The sequence below is a fragment of the Beta vulgaris genome, chromosome 7 (assembly GCF_026745355.1).
Source record: "Beta vulgaris subsp. vulgaris cultivar EL10 chromosome 7, EL10.2, whole genome shotgun sequence".
Lineage (NCBI taxonomy): Eukaryota > Viridiplantae > Streptophyta > Magnoliopsida > Caryophyllales > Amaranthaceae > Beta > Beta vulgaris.
This window is the reverse complement of record NC_079208.1, coordinates 2,870,461-2,892,952: the sequence shown is the minus strand read 5'-3', so window position 1 is coordinate 2,892,952 and position 22,492 is coordinate 2,870,461. Positions and strand designations below refer to the sequence as shown.

General features: G+C 35.2%; 1 protein-coding gene across 2 annotated transcripts; it reads right to left on the bottom strand.

Annotated features, from left to right (window-relative positions):
- Positions 1–244: 244 nt before the first annotated feature.
- Positions 245–5,003, bottom strand: LOC104898271 (uncharacterized). Of its 2 annotated transcripts, XM_010685325.4 has the most exons (8): positions 4,860–5,003; positions 4,673–4,775; positions 4,471–4,575; positions 4,274–4,359; positions 3,476–3,714; positions 1,503–1,689; positions 1,046–1,229; positions 245–806 (listed from the first exon to the last, which is right to left on the bottom strand). In XM_010685325.4, exons 1-8 carry the CDS (start codon positions 4,910–4,912, stop codon positions 501–503), a joined length of 1,263 nt encoding a protein of 420 aa, XP_010683627.2. In that variant the 5' UTR covers positions 4,913–5,003; the 3' UTR covers positions 245–500. The 2 variants fall into 2 exon arrangements, with proteins under 2 accessions (XP_010683627.2, XP_048503824.1); XM_048647867.2 differs by lacking the exons at positions 4,274–4,359; positions 4,471–4,575 and having other exon boundaries at positions 3,476–3,722.
- Positions 5,004–22,492: the final 17,489 nt, after the last annotated feature.

Sequence of the window (22,492 nt, the reverse complement as noted above, 5' to 3'; positions counted from 1 at the left end):
TACGTGCAGCACGTGTCATGATAGGTGTGGTCGTGTGGATATCTCATGCTCGATGCATGTCAGAACGTGTTGGTACATGACAACTCACACAATATCCTTCCGACCACCGCTAGCATGTGACATGTGTCACTTGACTTAAGGTTTACTAGTCTTATGAAGTAAAACTATGAGCTAGATCTAGTCTTATGAAGTAATGGCAGGTAAAGAAAGAAAACAGAATTATTGTTTATCAAGATTCAAGAGCTAGGAAAACAGAATTTCTGTGCCAGTGTATGGGAAAGTGGAAACCATTTGAGCAAATGTAATTACACAAGAAAAAAAGCTTTCAGTTACAGTAGACTCCAAAATCATACATTGTCATTCGAAACCGTAGATACACAAATCACAATTTCACAACATGGGTGAAACAATAAAATAGGGGGAAGGGGGAACCATGGCCTGATAAGAGTCAAAGACAAAATCGATATGAGCATTTTGGCCAATAATATCATTTAGGTATGTTACTGACTGGAATTCGCAAGGCCAACCAAGTTAAGCATGTTTCGGTCTTCCTTGAACCTATCTAGAACAGTACCTTTGAGTGCATTGCTCCCTTTCTCTTGCACTTCTTTTGGGAAAACACTCCAACATTCTATTACTTCCGGGGTTATCCTGTTGGATTTAGAAAGGCCAGGACTTCCAAATGTAGTACACTCGAAGGTTTGCCCGGCATCGAAATTCGCTGTTAGGAAGAGGCCAAAGTGGTTTACTCTCCCTCCAAATCCGATTCCATTCGGGATAGACTCTGAACTATAGTTAACAGCGCACTGCAAAAGTGAAAGGCCATCAGCTATGGAAATCATAGAACACAATACAAGCCTTATGAAGAATTCTCAATAGAATTGAAAACGCGTCAGGTAATCTGAATAGGTATGACAGTATAAAGTGGCAGATAGCAGTCCTTTGATTATGATTGATTTAGTGAGGCCAAGGAGGGCACAGATAAATAGTTTTGCAGAAACACCATATCATTGATGGTGTAAACACTAAAAATTTCATCTCTTACCCATTGCAAGTTGTTATTTGCTCCACTTGGCCGGAAGATTGACACCTTTGGATGAAGCTGAAACAGAAAACACTTCAGATCTCCATAGAAATCACTGTGCTTTTGCCATGGCTGGGAAGCATAACCTCCATATATGTAGCCATCTGTATCCTTGATTATCAGCAAAGTTGGACCTTCATCGACCCTGCACTCACAATGCAGTATGCATTATTACAATTGAAGTAATTACGCTGTCAACCTGATGTGTGCAAACAGCAAAAAATTTCTTACTCAAACCACAGGAAATGCATAAAGATGCGGGTAGCCATGAGGCGATTCTAAGTATCCAGAGAAATTCATAAAACTAACAGCAATTTGCAAACTAGGTGAAGTTAATTTACCTAATTATAGCCACAAAAAAAATTCTACAAGATTTGGGAAGAATTAGCACTCATAGAGAAAATGACAGATAACTCACGAGACATTGCCCAGGAATGTGTTGAAACTCTGGCCATGATATGAACTGTGGTACAGAAGTTTCCACTCCACGAGCTCTAGCTGAGTGAGAAGCCCCCCGATGAGCCAAGCATATTCCTCCCTCAGTATTAGGTTGGAATCATAAGATTTAGATAACAGTAGACTAGGAACTTGAGAACCCGTCCTCCCTACACAGCAATAGCAGTCACAGTGTACATTAGAATGTAGAGAAACTCCAATCAACAGAAGTTTGTCCTTTTAACCAAAAAAAGCTCAAATTGCAGCTGAAATATAACAATTAGGTTATAACTTGAAACTATGTGCTAAAACTAACATATATTTACATATGCCGGGGTAAGGAAATAAATGTTGGCCACAGCTAAATAGAAAGCCCACTTAGTCAACATAACTTTTAACATTGAGCACATGTGGGAGCAATAACTAGAGAATGCAGCTAGACTAAAACAATTGTTTTTTGACAGTTATGTGATTGACTCAAATTCTACTTGTTTGGTTTTTAAGGCTAAACCTTGACTTGTTCACATTCAATCATCACTAAATCCAATACAAAGCAGATATATTTCTCCTAAAGATGATTCCATGAGTGATGCCTCCAAGGAAACCATGAGTGATGCCTTCACGAGCTCACAAGCAAAAAAATATATATCCACCAAATTTGCCAAAACACTTTCTACAAACATTCAATAATTTGTCCACAGGTCCACCCTACCACCCTCATGTCCCCGAAAGCGGTAACACCACAAAAGTAACAAGAGACCAAAAAACTATTTGACCGTTCATTAATAGAACATAACAACCCAAAAAATTGTTCTCCAAGGAAACCATAATTAAAATTGGCAAAAATACATGATGCACCCTCCAGGTATGCATCAAGGAAGTGGTGGAGCATTCAATTGTTGGGCCTTTGGTAACTTGGACTCATTACTTGACCCAAGGGTGTCAATATCCACAAAATTGTCCTGCCAATTGCCAACTCAATGCAGGACATGCCTGGGTACGCTGTAATAGGAAACAACTCTAGTACAACATGAAATGTCTAGCATAATGGAGATTGACAAGGGAAAGAGATATTGTGGTTCTAATTATTAATTTCGCTCAGACCACATGACCACACTGAAACGAAATTGCTCCAACCTCCCAAATAGAGCAAGGATTTTGAATAACTTGGTCAAGAATAAAAGTTGGGAGAGAAAGGAAGAGCCAAAAGTCGGACATTCAATCAGCATTGATTTTCATATTATATTTCCCCCCAATAACATAAATACTAGGCCTCTTCTTACGCTAACACAACTTCGGTTACCTCTGTTATCTTTCCGTAATCAATAACTATTTGATATCTTCCACAATCTTTAGTATTATTTGGTATTGACACAAAAAAATATCTATATATAAAAAGTTGAATCTATTACATTTTCGCATCAATATCATACCTTTTGTTTAAGAGTCTCAAATGTTTAGTCTATCGATGACCTATGGAACCCTTCATCCTCAATATGAAAGGATCAACAATTAACAAATCAATTTATTGCATTAGGTCTTGTTATTGGCTGTGCCTACCCAAATGCATACGCCACTGATTCTTATAACAAGCCTGGGTGGTTCTTTGTATCTTTCTCGTGGTTGGCTCATAACTCAAATAGTAGATTTTGAGATAGTACCTATGATACTCTCAAGTCTTGAACATTCTTCCAAGACAAATGAATAAGAAGGTAAATGACAACTTAACTAAACATATGCATAATAAATCAACATAGTAGATGACCTATACCTGTTACGGCTTTATGCAACTCTGCTATCTGTTTACTTAACGACAATTATTTTTGCATTCAATAGTATAAAAAACAATGAAAAACACAGCATTCGTGTCATTCCATAGCAGGGTGAAACCCAAAGAGTTATTTTTCTATAGTTGAACAAGTAGTATAAGACAAAAGGTTAAAAGGGGTGAAGAACCTGGATCAGGTGGCAGCAACAAACTTCCGAGATACTTCCCGAAGGATGGAATATGGTGGCAAAAGTCTTTAAAGTCCTCAAATGACATACTATTCGTATCACCTCCTCCATCATCCTTTGAGAATGTTGCAGCATTTAGGATTGCGTCTATGATGCACTCACTTGATCTCACCCCAGAGTCATCCTTGGGAGGAAACAAGTCGTCAAGAATAGCAGCTAAAACCGCTTGCAGATCAGACCTGTCAAACTGTGAGTTGAATCTCAAGGTCATAAAGAAAAATCACCACACAGTAAAGAAACTAAGCAACTAATTCCATGCGTCTTTACCAGTGACCTTGAACAATACATACATACATGCATACATTACTCTGATTCCAGGGTAGAAAATACTCTTACTCCACAAAAAGTAAGCTTTACTATAAGAGAGTGCAAAACACGTTTCATAACCTAAATTTTCATGTTTGATGACCACTTACTAAATGTACTGCCAGTCGGGCATCTGTGCATCGTAAAACACCAAGACATTATTAACCGAATGTATTGGGTAGGCAGTGAACTCTCAGGGCTTGTTCATGTCAAGCTTTCACTTGTTCCAACTAAATTAACATGCGAGCAGAAGAACCAAGGAAACTAAATAAAAACGCAGTGTAATCGTATATCATTACTATCTCATGTAGTGAACATTTTCCACAGGATTCAGCAAAGTAGCAAAGACATTATATTTCCAGCTTACAGCAATTATATCAAACCATTTATTTAAACTATAGATGAAAAACATTGCTTGAAAATCGATTATACCTGTCAATTTTACCATCATCAGTAACATCCAATAACTGGTATATAAATTGTTCAATCTCATCTTTTGTCCCTTTTTCATAAGTCCCCTAAAATATTGGATATCAAAAGCTTGTCAATGGAAATTGAGCTTACCAATTTGAAGAAAAACAAGTAAAGTAAGTCAAATTTTGTCATAAGCAAATCAACATAATCATCACCTTAGCAATAACAAGATCTTCAAATGTTAACTTATGATCATGGCGTTTCTGGGTCATTAAATCAAACATCCGATCTCCCAAAATACCAGGAATTTTGAAAAAAGCCTAATAGTTCAAAAAAAAAAAAACATAACAAATATAAGCAAATTGTGGGGAAATTAATTAAATAGAGTAAAAGTTAAATTGTAAAAAAAAATCTTACCTTGAAAACGGAGGGAGATATAAATTGATCATTACTTTGAGATTGGGTGGCAAGTGACAGAAATTGTGATTTAAGTTCTTGCAATCCATGTTGTGTGAAAGCTCTATATTTACATGAACAAGAAAAAAGATGAAATTTAAAACCTGAAATTTAGAAAAATAAAGGAGTGAGCTTTGAGAAAGAGAACCTAGAAGCAGAAGCGAAACGAGGGTCAGTTGAAGATGATTGAGAGTTGCCCATCTCTCTGTCCTCGATTTTCCAGATTCTGCTTGCGACGTGTGTGATGTTGCTATAGATCAAGTAGTCAATAATTCACGACTACAAGGGATCGTTAGATTGTCTCTCCAACAAGGTTGTATTTTTCAGCGATATAAGCGGGAGATGTTCCACATTGCAAGATTTGTTTGACGATTGTAGTTTTTATGAAGGAAATTTTTGTTTGATTCAATTTATGTATTTGTTTGATTCGATTGCTTATGTAGATGTCGTATGACTTTTTATTAATGAATTAATTTTACTATTCAAAAAAAAAAACCCTAATATTGAGGGTTGTTTGGGAAGGAAAATGTTTGAGTAACCCTTAGGGTTGTCAACCTTCTTAAACACATTAGAATAAAATATTGATATGTATGTTATAAATGAGGAGAGAAGAGATATAAAAATAATGTTTTAATATATTCCTAACCAATGAAAATTCAATAATAAGAGGGTTGGCAACCCTTAGGGTCACTCAATCAATGTCCAGCAAGGCAATTCGCTATTGACGGTTGGCAACTTTTCAAATTGGTTAAACTGTAAAAAAAAAGTGTTAGGTAAAATTAGTATTGTTTTTGGTGATTTATTAGAGAATTTATGGACAAACAAGTTAAAAGCCAATTTAAAAAGATGTTACAAACAACTTTTTCATATTCGCTTAACAGTTAGCTTTTCAACCAATCAAAAATTCAAAAAGCCAGTAAATAAACACTTTTTTTTTGGCTTTTTGATCAAATTAAAAAGCCAAAAGTCGATCAAAAGCCATTTACCAAACATGGTCATTACTTGACATGATGTGTCGCAGGCTCAAATTCATATATGTGAATAAGTCATTTATCTTAGTAGTATTATTTTGGTGAATTAGTAGTATATTTATTAATCCCCTTCGTTTCATAATACAAGTCTGTTTTCTGCGTGCAGTCTCTAAGGCATACATTTGACTTTTGATATTTTAATTTTCGTACTAATAAAAATCTCTAGTTTTGTACTTTGTAAAAAAATATAAAAAGGAGTACATAATAATAAAAATACGTATTAAAACGAATTAACAAGATCCTACATAACTGTGTTTTTATGAGAGTGAGTTATACCCTAGTAAAATTTGCGAATAATGTAAAATGTTAAAGTGTAATAATATTTTTTTTTTAAAAGATGGAGGGAGTAGTTGATTAAAAAACTAGCCACATCTCAAGTCATAGAAGATTTAACCAATGTGCTACTGCGACTGTGCGACATCTGACATAATCTCTCCCCTCATAACAGATAACCCTCTAAAAGTAAAAAAAAAAAAAAAAAAAAAAAAAATACTTGCCGCAGCCTGGATTTGAACCTGGAATCTCAAGACATAGAAGATTTAACCAATGTGCTACTGCAGCACCCGATGTTATCATAGCAGTTAGCACAAAGATATTTAATTATAGTGAAAGTATTGGGTCAGACCGTCTGACGTATTGTTTATTGTCAGACGGGCTGAGTCCAATACATCTTCTCTCTGGTTCACTTTTTAGGTCACATTCTCTCTCCTCTTTCTTCTTCTTCTCTGGATTTTCATATAATCCACCCAGTTTCGATTCTTGAGCTGCAATAATTTCATAATCTCCTTTTATAATCCCAATTTGTCGTTTTCTTTTTTCTCCTTCTTCAACTTCTACAACCTTTTTTTTCTATGTATTTGTGGAATTTATTTTGTTTCATTTCTTCAAATAGTACAACCATCCTTCAATGGCAGAGTGGTTCGAAGAAGGTAAGCAAGATGATATAAATTTACATCGATGGATTACTCTACTGTAAAAGAAACACAGCTTCTCCTATCTTATGGGAACAAACACAGCCAAAAGTTGAAAACGTGAAAAAAAATCCCTCTAAATGCAGCATTTCAGGTTCACGACATACGACATTGCATTCTCATAGGCAAACTCCTGGGTAGCAAAATCACTATACACAGCCACCTTGATTTTAACAATCATTACAACATACAATCAAAGTAATAAAGAGATTAGTTTAGCCAATACAAGAGTCCGGCAACGCTTTGAAACAGGATGAAATGTACAAGGAGATCTTATGGATGATATGAGACAAGTCAGGGGCAAATTGTGGACATCTTTTTCTATATAAAAAAAAAGGTATTGCTGGCAATTAGCATGAGTGATTGAACACTCACAGGTGACAACAGCAAAGCAGAGGTTAGTGTTTTGTTTTTCAGTTGGACTTTGTTTTGTTTCAGTTGGACTTTGTTTTGTTTCAGTTGGACTTTGTTTTCTTTCAGTTGGACTTTGTTTTCTTTCAGTTGAACTTTGTTTTCTTTCAGTTGGACTTTGTTTTCTTTCAGTTGGACTTTGTTTCGTAATATGTATACCAACTAAAACAAATAATGGACCAACTGAAACAAAAAATGGACCAACTGAAAGAAATAATGGACTAACTGAAAAAAATGAAGACTACCTGAAAAAAAAAATTAAGACTACCTGAAAAAAAATTAAGACTACCTGAAAAAAAATTAAGACTAAGTGAAAAAAAATTGGAACCACCTGAAAATAATGGATTTTGTTTTCTTTCAGTTGGACTTTGTTTTCTTTCAGTTGGACTTTGTTTTGTTTCAGTTGGACTTTGTTTCGTAATATGTATACCAACTGAAACAAATAATGGACTAACTGAAACAAAAAATGGACCAACTGAAAGAAATAATGGACTAACTGAAAAAAAATGAAGACTACCTGAAAAAAAATGAAGACTACCTGAAAAAAAATTAAGACTAACTGAAAAAAAATTAGAACCACCTGAAAGTCGTCCGACACAATACGTTCTCTTAATTATAATGGCGAAGCAAGTAAGATTGTTAGCATATCCGATCCTTTTCCATAACATAAAACATACTCTTTTTGTTTGATTTATTATTACCCAACCAATTGTTTTCTTTGTGGAGTCTCTAAGACATACATTTGACTTTCGATATTTTCTTTTTCGTATTAAGAAATATCTCTAGTTTTGTACTCCCTCTGTATTTTTTTTAAATCTTTCTCACTTTTAGAATTTAGACATTATTCACAATTAGAGAGAATCTTTTAGATTTTTCACAATACATAAGAAAAATATAGCCGTGTAGGGTCTTGTTTGATTCGTCTCAATGAGTACTTTATTAATATTCAATTATTATAATTTTTACTAATGTGTAATAAGATATTTAATGTCGAATACGTGCATGATCTGGGAAACGTGCAGAGTCAAAGTAGGAAAGATAAAAAAAAATACAGAGGAGTACTTTGTAAAAAATATAAAAAGTACATAATAATAAAATACGTATTAAAACGAATCTAACAAAATCTCACATAACTATGTTTTTAGTTACGTAAATGATGGTTAAAGTAAAATTTGCGAATAGCATAAAATGTTAAAGTGTAATAATGTTTTTTTTTTTAAATATGGAGGGAGTAGTTGATAAAAAAAAAGTTGGAACCTTTTTTGCCAGAGCTAGGAGTTGAACCTGGAATCTCAAGTCATAAAAGATTTAACCAATATGCTACTGCAGCATCTGATGTTCTCGTTGTATAAAGAAATTTAATTAACCTAAACTTTTCCCTCATAAAAGATAGAAAGTGAAAAAAAATAAAAAATTTTGCCGCAGCCAGGATTTGAACCTAGAATCTCAAGACATAAAAAATTTAACCAATGTGCTACTACGACACCTGATGTTATTAAAGCACAAAGATATAGTTACAATGGCAACCTTAACATAAAACAGACTCTTTTTGTGTGATTTGTTATTACGGAATCGATTGATTTATTATTATCTACACATGCATTAACTGTAAATTGGTTACCATGTTAGTCACTTTTAATCAATTGCTCCATTTATGTATTATTAACTAGTTATTATGTCTGGGCTACGCCCCGGGTAAGAATAATTTCATTTATTAATATTATAATTTAAGATGATGATACTAAATGTTATTTGGTCTAGTGGTTAAGACTTTAGTAAATGTTATTGAGGTCTTGAGATCAAATCCTATGCTATGCAATTTCTAATCTTTTTTTATTGTTGTGGATTACATGGATTAAAACTCCCTTAAGCAGTTAGGGGGAGAGCACGTGGCATCGTTTCTTATTTGCGCACGCCTTTTAATATATTAGTATAGATAATTATGTATGTTTTTTTTTTTGACGGGTAATAATTATGTATGTTATAAGTACCTCATGTTCCACAAAAAATTCTTACGTAACCATAGTAAATTTATGACTAAAAAAATGTGGGATCATAGTAAGTCTTATGTATATATGGCCGCCTCGTCATAAAGTTAGTGTAAGTCTACCTCTTTTTTGACATAAAACTAGTTATTAGGCCCGGGCGATGCCCCGGGTAAGAAAATTTTCATTTATTAATATTGTACTTTGATATAATAGCACTAAATACTACTTGGTTTAGTGGTTAATAAAACTTTAGTGTATGAACTTGAGGTCACGGGATCAAAACCTATACTATGTAATTTCTAATTTTTTTTATTGTACATGGATTACATGATCTAAAACTCCTTAGGGAGAGCACCACGTGGCACCGTTCCTGGTTTACGCACGCCTTTTAATATATTAGTATAGATGATCATAATTTTAGTTAAAGCCTTAAAGGGATTACATTATAAGTGAATTGAAAGGGATCGTTTTTAGACAAGAGATTACTTTAAAAAAAAAAGTGTTAGGTTAAATTAGTATCGTTTTTGGCGATTTATTAGAGAATTTATGGACAAGCAAGTCAAAAGCCAATTTAAAAAGATGTTACAAATAACTTTTTCATATTCGCTTAACAGTTAGCTTTTAATTTCAACCAATCAAAACTTCAAAATAAAAGCCAGTAAATAAACACTTTTTTTTGGCTTTTTGATCAAATTAAAAAGCCAAAAGTCGATTAAAAGCCATTTACCAAACATGGTCATTACTTGACATGGTGTGTCGCAGGCTCAAATTCATATATGTGAATAGTCATTTATCTTAGTAGTATTATTTTGGTGAATTAGTAGTATATTTATTAAGCCCCTTCGTTTCATAATACAAGTCTGTTTTCTTCGTGCTGTCTCTAATAAGGCATACATTTGACTTTTGATATTTTCATTTTCGTATTAATAAATATCTCTAGTTTTGTACTTTGTAGAAAATATAAAAAGGAGTACATAATAATAAAAATACGTATTAAAACGAATTAACAAGATCCTACATAACAATGTTTTTATGAGAGTGAGTGATACCCTAGTAAAATTTGCGAATAATGTAAAATGTTAAAGTAATAATATTTTTTAAAAAAGATAGAGGGAGTAGTTGATTAAAAAATTAGCCACATCTCAAGTCATAGAAGATTTAACCAATGTGCTACTGCGGCTGTGCGACATCTGACATAATCTCTCCCCTCATAAAAGATAACCCTCTGAAAGTTAAAAAAAAAAAAAAGTACTTGCCGCAGCCAGGATTTGAACCTGGAATCTCAAGACATAGAAGATTTAACCAATGTGCTACTGTGGCACCCGATGTTATCATAGCACAAAGATATTTAATTATAATGGCGAAGCAAGTAAGATTGTTAGCATATCCGATCCTTTTTCATAACATAAAACATACTCTTTTTGTTTGATTTATTATTACCCAATGCAATCAATTGTTTTCTTTGTGGAGTCTCTAAGACATACATTTGACTTTCGATATTTTCTTTTTCGTATTAATAAATATCTCTAGTTTTGTACTCCCTCTGTATTTTTTTTAATCTTTCTCACTTTTAGAATTTAGACATTATTCACAATTAAAGAGAATCTTTTTGATTTTTCACAATACATAAGAAAAATATAGCCGTGTAGGGTCTTGTTTGATTCGTCTCAATGAGTACTTTATTAATATTCAATTATTATAATTTTTACTAATATGTAATAAGATATTTAATGTTGAATACGTGCATGATCTGGCAAACGTGCAAAGTCAAAGTAGGAAAGATAAAAAAAAATACAGAGGAGTACTTTGTAAAAAATATAAAAAGTACATAATAATAAAATACGTATTTAAACGAATCTAACAAAATCTCACATAACTATGTTTTTAGTTACGTAAATGATGGTTAAAGTAAAATTTGCGAATAGCATAAAATGTTAAAGTGTAATAATGTTTTTTTTTTTAAAATATGGAGGGAGTAGTTGATAAAAAAAAAAAAGTTGGAACCTTTTCCCTCATAAAAGATAGAAAGTGAAAAAAAAAAAAAAAAAATTTTGCCACAGCCAGGATTTGAACCTGGAATCTCAAGACATAGAAGATTTAACCAATATGCTACTGCAGCACCTAATGTTATTATAGCACAAAGATATAGTTATAATGGAAAGCTTAACATAAAACATACTCTTTTTGCTTGATTTATTATTACCGAATCGATTGATTTATTATTATCTACGCATGCATTAACTGTGAATTGCTTACCATGTTAGTCACTTTTAATCAATTGCTCCATGTATGTATTATTAATAATTATGTATGTTATAAGTACCTCATGTTCCACAAAAAAATTTTACGTCATCATAGTAAATTTATGACAACAAAAAATGTGGGATCATAGTAAGTCTTATGTAAGGCCGCCTCGTCATAAAGTTAGTGTAAGTCTACCTCTTTTTTGACATAAAATGATTATAATTTTAGTTAAAGCCTTAAAGGGATTACATTATAAGTGAATTGAAAGGGATCGTTTTTAGACAAGAGATTACTTTTAAAAAAAAAGTGTTAGGTTAAATTAGTATCATTTTTGGCGATTTATTAGAGAATTTATGGACAAGCAAGTCAAAAGCTAATTTAAAAAGATGTTACAAACAACTTTTTCATATTCGCTTAACAGTTAGCTTTTAATTTCAACCAATCAAAACTTCAAAAAAAAAATCCAGTAAATAAACACTTTTTTTTGGCTTTTTGATCAAATTAAAAAGCCAAAAGTCGATTAAAAGACATTTACCAAACATGGTCATTACTTGACATGGTGTGTCGCAGGCTCAAATTCATATATGTGAATAGTCATTTATCTTAGTAGTATTATTTTGGTGAATTAGTAGTATATTAATTAAGCCGCCCCTTCGTTTCATAATACAAGTATGTTTTCTTCGTGCAGTCTCTAATAAGGCATACATTTGACTTTTGATATTTTCATTTTCGTATTAATAAATATCTCTAGTTTTGTACTTTGTAAAAAATATAAAAAGGAGTACATAATAATAAAAATAGGTATTAAAACGAATTAACAAGATCCTACATAACTATGTTTTTATGAGAGTGAGTGATACCCTAGCAAAATTTGCGAATAATGTAAAATGTTAAAGTGTAATAATATTTTTTTTTTAAGATGGAGGGAGTAGTTGATTAAAAAATTAGCCACATCTCAAGTCATAGAAGATTTAACTAATGTGCTACTGCGGTTGTGCGACATCTGACATAATCTCTCCCCTCATATAAGATAACCCTCTGAAAGTAAAAAACAAAAAAAAATACTTGCCGCAGCCAGGATTTGAACCTGGAATCTCAAGACATAGAAGATTTAACCAATGTGCTACTGCGGCACCCGATGTTATCATAGCACAAAGATATTTAATTATAATGGCGAAGCAAGTAAGATTGTTAGCATATCCAATCCTTTTCCATAACATAAAACATACTCTTTTTGTTTGATTTATTATTACCCAATCAATTGTTTTCTTTGTGGAGTCTCTAAGACATACATTTGACTTTCGATATTTTCTTTTTCGTATTAATAAATATCTCTAGGTTTGTACTCCCTCTGTATTTTTTTTAATCTTTCTCACTTTTAGAATTTAGACATTATTCACAATTAGAGAGAATCTTTTAGATTTTTCACAATACATAAGAAAAATATAGCCGTGTAGGGTCTTGTTTGATTCGTCTCAATGAGTACTTTATTAATATTCAATTATTATAATTTTTAATAATATGTAATAAGATATTTAATGTCGAATACGTGCATGATCTGGCAAACATGCAAAGTCAAAGTAGGAAGATAAAAAAAAAATACAGAGGAGTACTTTGTAAAAAATATAAAAAGTACATAATAATTAAATACGTATTAAAACGAATCTAACAAAATCTCACATAACTATGTTTTTAGTTACGTAAATGATGGTTAAAGTAAAATTTGCGAATAGCATAAAATGTTAAAGTGTAATAATGTTTTTTTTAAAAAAAATATGGAGGGAGTAGTTGATAAAAAAAAAAAAAAAAAAATTGGAACCTTTTTTGTCAGAGCTAGGAGTTGAACCTGGAATCTCAAGTCATAAAAGATTTAACCAATATGCTACTGCAACATCTGATGTTCTCGTTGCATAAAGAAATTTAATTAACCTAACCTTTTCCCTCATAAAAGATAGAAAGTGAAAAAAAAGTCAAATCTCAAGTCATAAAAGATTTAACCAATATGCTACCGCAACATCTGATGTTCTCGTTGAATAAAGAAATTTAATTAACCTAACCTTTTCCCTCATAAAAGATAGAAAGTGAAAAAAAATAAAAAAATTTGCCGCAGCCAGGATTTGAACCCGGAATCTCAAGACATAGAAGATTTAACCAATGTGCTACTGCAGCACCTGATATAACTAATTTATTATAGCACAAAGATATAGTTATAATGGAAAGCTTAACATAAAACAGACTCTTTTTGTTTGGTTTATTATTACCGAATCGATTGATTTATTATTATCTACACATGCATTAACTGTGAATTGGTTACCATGTTAGTCACTTTTAATCAATTGCTCCATTTATGTATTATTAATAATTATGTATGTTATAAGTACCTCATGTTCCACAAAAAATTCTTACGTCATCATAGTAAATTTATGACTACAAAAAATGTGGGATCATAGTAAGTCTTATGTAAGGCCGCCTCAGCTCGTCATAAAATTAGTGTAAGTCTACCTCTTTTTTGACATAAAATGATCATAATTTTAGTTAAAGCCTTAAAGGGATTACATTATAAGTGAATTCAAAGGGATCATTTTTAGACAAGTGATTACTTCTTACTTTAAAAGGGTAACTTATAATTTAATGGGTAAATTATAATTCCTTATGTTTCAAAAGATGGTTGAAAACCTTTTTAATTGCAAAATGAAAATATTTCAAAATGATGGAGGAAGAGAATTTGACAATTCTCCTCTTCTTCAACATTTTTCTGATAATGGTATTATTTTTCAAAAATCTTGTTCCCATACTCCAGCTCAAAACGGTGTTGCAGTTAGCAAACATCGTCATATCATTGAAATGGCTCGTACTATGAAATGGTATGATTTTCTTGTTTACTAAACATTGTACCAATCTATCCGTTGTTTCATCCCGTACAGATTGAGGGGGTGTGTTCGGTAATATTATATGTAAAGGGATAATATTATATGTAAATGGTAGGATGGTCGTTTACTAGTCATAGGTCTGTATTATAAACATTATATATATATTGAATGCCAGGGTTCACCTACTCAGGTTAACACAATTATTCTCCACACTTGTACACCGTATTTACAAAAGAGATTTATCAATTCAAGGGACAATCAAAACAATTTTGCTTAATACTAATTCTTTTATGTGATTTATATGCAAGACTTAAACAAATTTCAAATTGAAGCTTATATTTTATCTAATTGAGACTAATATCAACTTTTAATAGGATGAAAAGATTAATTAAACGTCTTAAGCAAAAAATGGTTCGACGTCCGAAAGAAGATAAGACAAAGACTGAATAAGGAGCAAACAATATTATGGAGCCTAGAGAGAGAGAGGGAGTAAGGGAAAACAGAAGAGAGAGAAACCCACATCAATGGACTATGGTGAAAAGAAGAGGAAAACATGGAAATCAAGCAACAGCATCTCGAACATGCTTCGTAGATTTTCTCCCATCTGATATCAAGCATCAGGACCTGGTACGTAGCTTCCAAAAATATGGTGACATTGCAAACATATCTATCCCAGAGGCAATTCGCCCACACCGAAAGCACAGGTACGCTTTTGTGAAATTTTACTCTCACATAGCTTTTGTAAATGCCGTTGAAGAAATGAATGGCAAAGCTATGGGAACCCTTAGAATCAGAGTCTATCCTGCAAAGCATGACAAACCCTCCCTCAACCAGTAAACAACCATGATCAGCCATTACAGAAACCAAAAAATACCCCCAAAACACCTTTTCGTCCACCGCCCAAACCCAGCTTACGTGACCATAGAACGTACAAAGAAGTCTCTAGCCACCAAAACCTCAACCCAAATAATAACCAAACTACCCAATCTAACCCTAAAACCACCGAAATAAACCACTCCCCAATCCAACAACCTCAATCCCAGCAAACAAAACCACCCTCAAACAACCCAAAAATCCAAAAAATACCTCCAATGGAATCTGACCCTCAACCCACCTGCTTCCATTTTGAACCAAGCAATGTCAGAAGAATGAGCTCCCGGGTTTTGGGTGAAGACACTGAAAAAATTAGAGATGACCTATTCGTCACGAATATTGAAGGCGAGGAATTCATAACCATGAAAGGTACAAGAAATAGTGAGATGGAAGAATTATACTCTAGAAGCCTTATAGCTACCGCAAATTCGTCTCAGTCATCCCAGAGTATATTGGATCACATCCTTTCGGAAGGAGTAAATTGCCTTACCATTAAACCACTAGGTGGTATACTACACCTTATCACCTTCTCCACCATGGAGGACAAACAAGTAATGTTAGAAAGTGAGTGGCTATCAAGATGGTTTATGGACCTAAGAGATGTCAATAATATGAGCGCCACGTTATGGAGAAAGACTAACCTAAAAGTTTTTGGTGTTCCTCTACGTGGTTGGGGCTACGAAAATTTCTATAATATTGGTAATGTTTTTGGAAGGGTGCTGTCAGTCGATTATTCCAAATTTGATCATGGAAAAGTCTCAATCATCACAGACTGTCTTTTTACAATTAACTGCAAGATGGCGCTTGAAATTGAGGACAGGTTTCATAAAATTCACATCTCTGAAGATAACCAGAATCATGATGATGATTGGAAAGGTCAGGCCCAGTCACATCACGAAACCACTGCGTCAGATGGGGAAGAAGACGCGTGTAACACACCGCCTCTTACACCAGTGAACTCCGTAACCCATCCAATCCAATTCCAGTCCCAAGAAAATCCTTCCACAAAGCACCTCGAGTTTCACAGTAATGAGGACACACTAATTAGTCCTCCAAAACCCAAGGCAATTATTGGCATACCAATGTCTTCCCCCCTCTCTCCTACTATCCCATCAAAAAATGACTTTTCCTTATCCCCTATTAAATCTACCTCAATCAATGGTCCAAATCAATCCCCAATGACTCAAAAAGCTCTGTCCCCACCACCTTTTCTCAACCAACCACATTCCTCTCCTCCCCATCCTTCTAAAAAATCAAGCCCAGCAGCCGCCAAAAAAAAGACCTCTCCCCTTACCACCTCAAACACTTTCGCCCCTCTTGCAAAGCCCAATAATTCAATCAAATCATCATCTCTCTCCTCTGGGCCCCTCTTTCCTCCGGGTTTCGAGGACAACATTCCTATGAGGGTCAAAATCTCCCATGCAAACAAAAGAGCCAAAAAGGCCAAGAAAAAAGCCCAAGCCCGAGAAAAATTGTTAAGGAAGCAAACCAATCCCCTCAATAATCTCCCCCCTACTTCCAACCTCCAACCACATTCTATATCCCTCTCCTCTTCAGACATCATCCACCTAGCAAATCAGCTGGGCCTGCATTATGATGGACCACTCTCCTCTCTGCAGAAAAAAATAGATGATATCCTCAGTCGTCAACAGGCCGAATGGATGCGCATCCATTAAACCTGACATGCCTTCCATCCAAATACTAAACAATCATGATAATACTCTCATGGAATGTAAGAGGCCTAGGGGCCAAAATAAAGAGAAGTACTGTTAGAAGCCTTATCAACCAACACAAGCCCTATTTTGTCTTCATTCAAGAGACAAAGATTGAAGATCTCAATCAGAGAATCATTAACACACTATGGAAAGACATTCAAATCCACTGGATTGCAAGTCCCTCCAATGGCAATTCAGGCGGACTATTGTCTCTATGGAATACAACAAAATTCATAATGCAATCATCTCATTGTGAACGAAGCTGGATCGCAATATCGGGAGAATTCTTAGCCTCCCATTTCAAATGCACTCTCATAAATATCTACAGCCCATGCTCAGTGGCGGAAAGAGCTGAAGTATGGCAGAGCATAATTGATTTCCAATATACCTCTTCACTCCCATGTCTGCTGATGGGGGACTTTAATGAGATTTTAGCCCCAAGTGAGAGAGGAAGTCAACAATATTCTACTAACGGTATTCATGATTTTAAAGCTTTTGTGCAGGAACTGCAGGTCCTAGAAATACCAGCCACCAATGGCAAATTTACATGGCACCGCGGTCACTCTAAAAGCAAGCTCGACAGACTCTTCATCTCACCCGAGTGGATGCAGGAATACCCTTCTTTGAAAATGTCCATTCTCAGAAGAACAATATCAGATCATAGCCCAATGCTGGCGGTATCTCATGAAAAAAATTGGGGACCTAAGCCATTTAGGTTCCTCAATTGTTGGCTATCAAATCCCAAATGCCTCAAAATTATTCAAGATTCTTGGATGGATCCAAACAATAACTCAGTACCGGATAAACTGAAAAATGTCAAACTCAATCTTAAAACATGGAATGCAAATGACTTTGGCAAAATTCATGAAAAAATTGAGGTGATTGAAGGCAGAATCCACGAACTAGACAGGGCAGCAGATGAAAGAAGGCTAGAGGACAGCGAGATATCCGAACGAAAACAAGCCCAATTCGAACTTTGGAAGTGGCTCAAGATTAGAGAATCCTACTGGGCACAAAACTCAAGGGCTAAGTGGCTGAATGAGGGTGACAAGAACACCCGCTATTTTCATGCAATAGCAACAATGAGAAGAAGGCAGAATAGTATTGAGCGCATCAAGGTTGGGGAAGATTTCAGCGAAGACCCAGAGACAATTAAGCATGAAGCGGTCAATTTCTTCCGAAATATATTCCATGAAGAATGCAAGTATAGACCTGTCTTCAATGGACTGGATTTCAAGCAGCTAAGCCATGAACAAGCCCAAGCCCTAGTTGAGAAATTCACCCATGCTGAGATAGATGACGCGGTTGCGTCTTGCGATGGGTCCAAAGCTCCAGGCCCAGACGGCTTCAACTTCAAATTCATCAAAAGCGCATGGGAAGTAATAAAATCTGACTTTTATGATATTGTGCAGGATTTTTGGGAATCGGATATGTTACCTCGCGGATGCAACACGGCTTTCATCTCTCTTATTCCGAAAGTGGACAATCCTACTGATTTTAAGGATTACCGACCAATAAGCATGGTGGGATGCACCTATAAAATCATTGCAAAACTATTGGCGCGGCGATTACAAAAAGTCATGGATGCAATCATTGGCCCGCAACAAACATCTTTCATCAAGGGGAGACATATTCTTGATGGAGCACTAATTGCGAGCGAAATTATAGACTCATGCAGGAAGAATAAAATCAAGGCAACACTGAAGAAACTGGACTTCCACAAAGCGTTTGATAGTGTATCATGGAGCTACCTTGAATGGGTTTTGGAACAAATGAACTTCCCTTTAAAATGGAGGAATTGGATATGCTCATGTACTATGTCCGCATCAGCATCCATCTTGATCAATGGCTCTCCCACGGATGTTTTCAAGCTACAAAGAGGCCTTAGGCAGGGGGACCCCCTATCCCCCTTCCTATTCAATATAGCAGTGGAACCATTGAGCTTACTATTCCAAAAGGCTATCTCATTGCACTTATGGGAGGGCATTGGAACCAACCGCAATGGATTGAAGGTCTCTCACCTCCAATATGCCGATGACACGCTTGTTTTTTCCCCCCCGGATTCACAATCCCTGATGAACATCAAATCGGCACTCATCCTATTCCAACTCGCCTCGGGACTTCAAGTAAATTTTCATAAAAGCTCGATCATGGGGCTAAATGTAGATGATTCTTGGCTGGCTCAAACCGCAAACACTCTCCTATGTAAAACAGGCTCAATACCATTCACCTACCTGGGACTCCCAATTGGTGGAATCACCTCACGACTCGCGTTGTGGGAACCGATTATTGATAGGATGAGGCAAAAATTATCAACTTGGAAGGGCAGTCTTCTTTCTCAAGGTGGCCGTGCAGTATTAATTAAAGCCTCGTTGTCAAGTCTGCCGTTATACTTTATGTCAATCTATCCAGCTCCCATGGGAGTTATTGAGAAAATAAAGCAAATCCAATGTCAGTTCTTTTGGAGTGGATCTCATGAGAAGAAGCGTTTGGCACCAGCAGCCTGGTCTCTCCTGGAAGCTCCCAAAGCCCTCGGTGGGCTGGGGTTTGGTAAGATGAAAAATAAAAATCTGGGCCTTTTGGCCAAGTGGATATGGAGACTCTTGACGGAATCACACTCTCTATGGCGTCGCATCATATCCGAAAAATACAAGTACGGGCCTTCTTTTAATATCCGGGATCTCTGTATCCCCTCAAATGGGGGCCCTTGGAAGGGCCTTGTCTCAGCTCTATTGGCAAATCCTCAATCAAAAGCCCTCATCACTTCCTGCTTTCGAAAACGAATTGGTAATGGGCTTGGCTCCTTCTTTTGGCACGATACCTGGATAGGGGATGTTCCGCTAAAAATCAAGTGCCCTAGGCTCTACTTAATTGCCCAGTCGAAAAATGCCAAAGTAGCGGAAAATGGGTTTTGGGATGGAATAGAATGGAAGTGGGCCTTATTATGGTCGCGAAATTTAAGGCCTCAAGATATGCTAGAGCATCAGGCGCTACTGCAGGCCCTCTCTCAGGTATACCTTTCCCCTCACGATGATGACTAATTCTCCTGGGCTCCCCACAAAAAAGGATGGTTTTCCGTCAAATCTTTCTGCTTTGAGTTGGCTAAATCGGATGCTCATTGCCCTGACACGATGATTCGAGGAATTTGGTGCGGCCTTGTACCTCATAGAATAGAGATTTTCACGTGGCTTGCTTTGCTCCGAAAGATAAACACGAAGGACCGACTAGTTCGTTTGGGAATTATTGAAGCAACAAATTCAAACTGCGTCTTCTGCAATTCATCTCAGGAATCATGCGATCATTTATTTCTACAATGTCCACTGGCGGTGGCGCTATGGAATTGGTGGCTTTCAATTTGGAAGGCCTGCTGGATTTTTCCTTCATCAATCCGAGAAGCTTTTGACCAATGGATTCCGCCAAAAAGCGGCAGGTTTTTCAAAAAAATATGGGTCGCAGTTTTTTTCATTATTGTGTGGACGATATGGAGGGAAAGAAATGGTCGATGCTTTGAGAAGGTGTTTAATTCATTGGCCCAGCTTCAAGACCTAGTAATTCTTCGTCTAAGCTGGTGGATCAAAGGATGGGGTGACCCATTCCCTTATGGGCCGAGCGAAATTCTCCGCTGCCCTCAATGTCTCGACTGGAACCCTGGGATGGCTCCTGTATCTTCAGCCCGCATCCTAAAGGCTCCCGTCTCATGGTCTCCCCCGGAGCTATCTTGTTTCAAATGGAATGTGGACGCGTCTCTAAAAATCTGTAACTCAAAATCGGCCATCGGAGGGGTTCTAAGGGACCATCATGGCAGATTCCTTTGCCTATTCTCTAGCCCTATTCCATTTATGGAAATAAATCATGCAGAAGTATTTGCAATTCAAAGAGCTATTAAGCTCTCCTCGTCCATTGGATATCTCTCACGGGCGAAGCTGGTGATTGAATCGGATTCTCTTAATGCAGTTCATTGGTGCAACGGTAGAAGTGATGGGCCTTGGAATTTAAATTTTGTTATCAATTTCATTCGAAACGCTATGAGATGCGAATCCGGGCTAGAAATTTCATACAAGAGTCGAGAATCAAATGTGGTGGCGGATATCCTAGCAAAGCAAGGCCTCTCAAGATGGGATGAGTTTATAGCTTGGCTTTAATTCTTCTATTGTCTCATTAGGACAGATTATTTTCTTCATATGGTGTCGAAGGTTCTGATGTGTAATCTGTAAAAACTCTTCCCATATTTAATAAAATGGCCTAAGCTTATCAAAAAAAAATAGGATGAAAAGATTTCCATGCATGGCAACAAATCAACAATGTTTTTCAATATTGGCCAAGTCGACTTCTTTGATAGATGAAGCAATTGCACATTTGCACAATTGCACCAAGCAATTGATTACAAGTTTACAGCTCTCTCATATCCTTGGTTACATTAATATTAGCATTAATTGTTAGTCACAATCTAGTGATGACTAGGGTACTATACGATTATCATTGTTGTTCAAGGTAGTTTCTACTCATTTTCCAGCGTCCTTCATTGGATTATAATGGTTTTCAATTTGCCAAATAATTAAGAAAAATGCAATGCGTAGATCTGAAGGCCAAGGATAAAAAGTTTATAGTTTTAAACATTGTGCTATCATCAAAATTTATTTTACTATACATGTATAACAACTTTGTAGTATATATTCCCTTTATTTCACATTAATTGAAATATTTGTTTTCTTCATGATTTTCAATGCAAATGTATATATATATTTTTTATCTTTGTTACAAATAAAACATCACGTGTTTGGATCAAACTTATCAAATCGGACATTTATTTGACTTTATATTCTTGGCAATTTACATATCAAGACAAATATAAGTATAACTTACCTCTTACTCTTCTTATGGATGTATAATATCAATATACTAAAGTTTAATAATTTCTCATAAATGTAATTAAAGATATTAACGATTAAATTAGCGCAATAGTAAGTGTGAAAGTCAAACATGATACCTATTTTGTGGATGAAGTATTTAACTTTTTATGGTGAAAAACACAAAAACATGTAAAAGTATGTATATGTAAAAAAAATGTAAAAGTATGTACATGAGAAAGAGAGTGAGGAATATCCTACTGGTTACAGCTTTCCTCCCGATTCCAAGAGGTTTTGGGATCGATTCTCAGTTTCTCACCCTACACGAGTTGCCTTTTATTTTCCTAACTTGTCAAGGTTTAATTTCTCCTTACCTTTAAAAAAATGTTAATTATTTATATGATAGGTGCATCGTATTAAATAGGCATTAGAAAAACCCAAAAACCACACAAACCTATATGTATGAACTTGACTTCTTTATTTTTGCAATTTGCGCTAAGCAAAGATTTTGTGATAGGGTATACCAGTCGACTAATGGTTATATTGGAAATCTTTTTTTTGGTGAACTGTTATATAGGAAATCTATTATTCTATATATGACTCAATTTTTATGCCAATCAATTAAGCAACTACTAAATTGGAACAATTTTGCATACAACCTAGTGTTATCTACAAGTGTAAGTAATGTTCCAAAACAAAAACAAATACAAAAAAAAAGGATGAGTACAAGGTGTAATTATGGTTGTATCATGTTTTTTTTTTACATTGCAAAATATGAGCAATTCAGCATTTTAACTACATCGAATGTTGGTTTTGTTGGAGTTTCGAGTT

Coding starts and splice junctions, on each gene's coding strand:
- LOC104898271 (XM_010685325.4), bottom strand. CDS start 4,912: ATGGGCAACTCTCAATCATCTTCAACTGACCCTCGTTTCGCTTCTGCT. Junction 4,360..4,470: donor AAGATCTTGTTATTGCTAAG/GTGATGATTATG, acceptor CCAATATTTTAG/GGGACTTATGAAAAAGGGAC. Junction 1,690..3,475: donor GTTGCTGCCACCTGATCCAG/GTTCTTCACCCC, acceptor ATTGCTGTGTAG/GGAGGACGGGTTCTCAAGTT.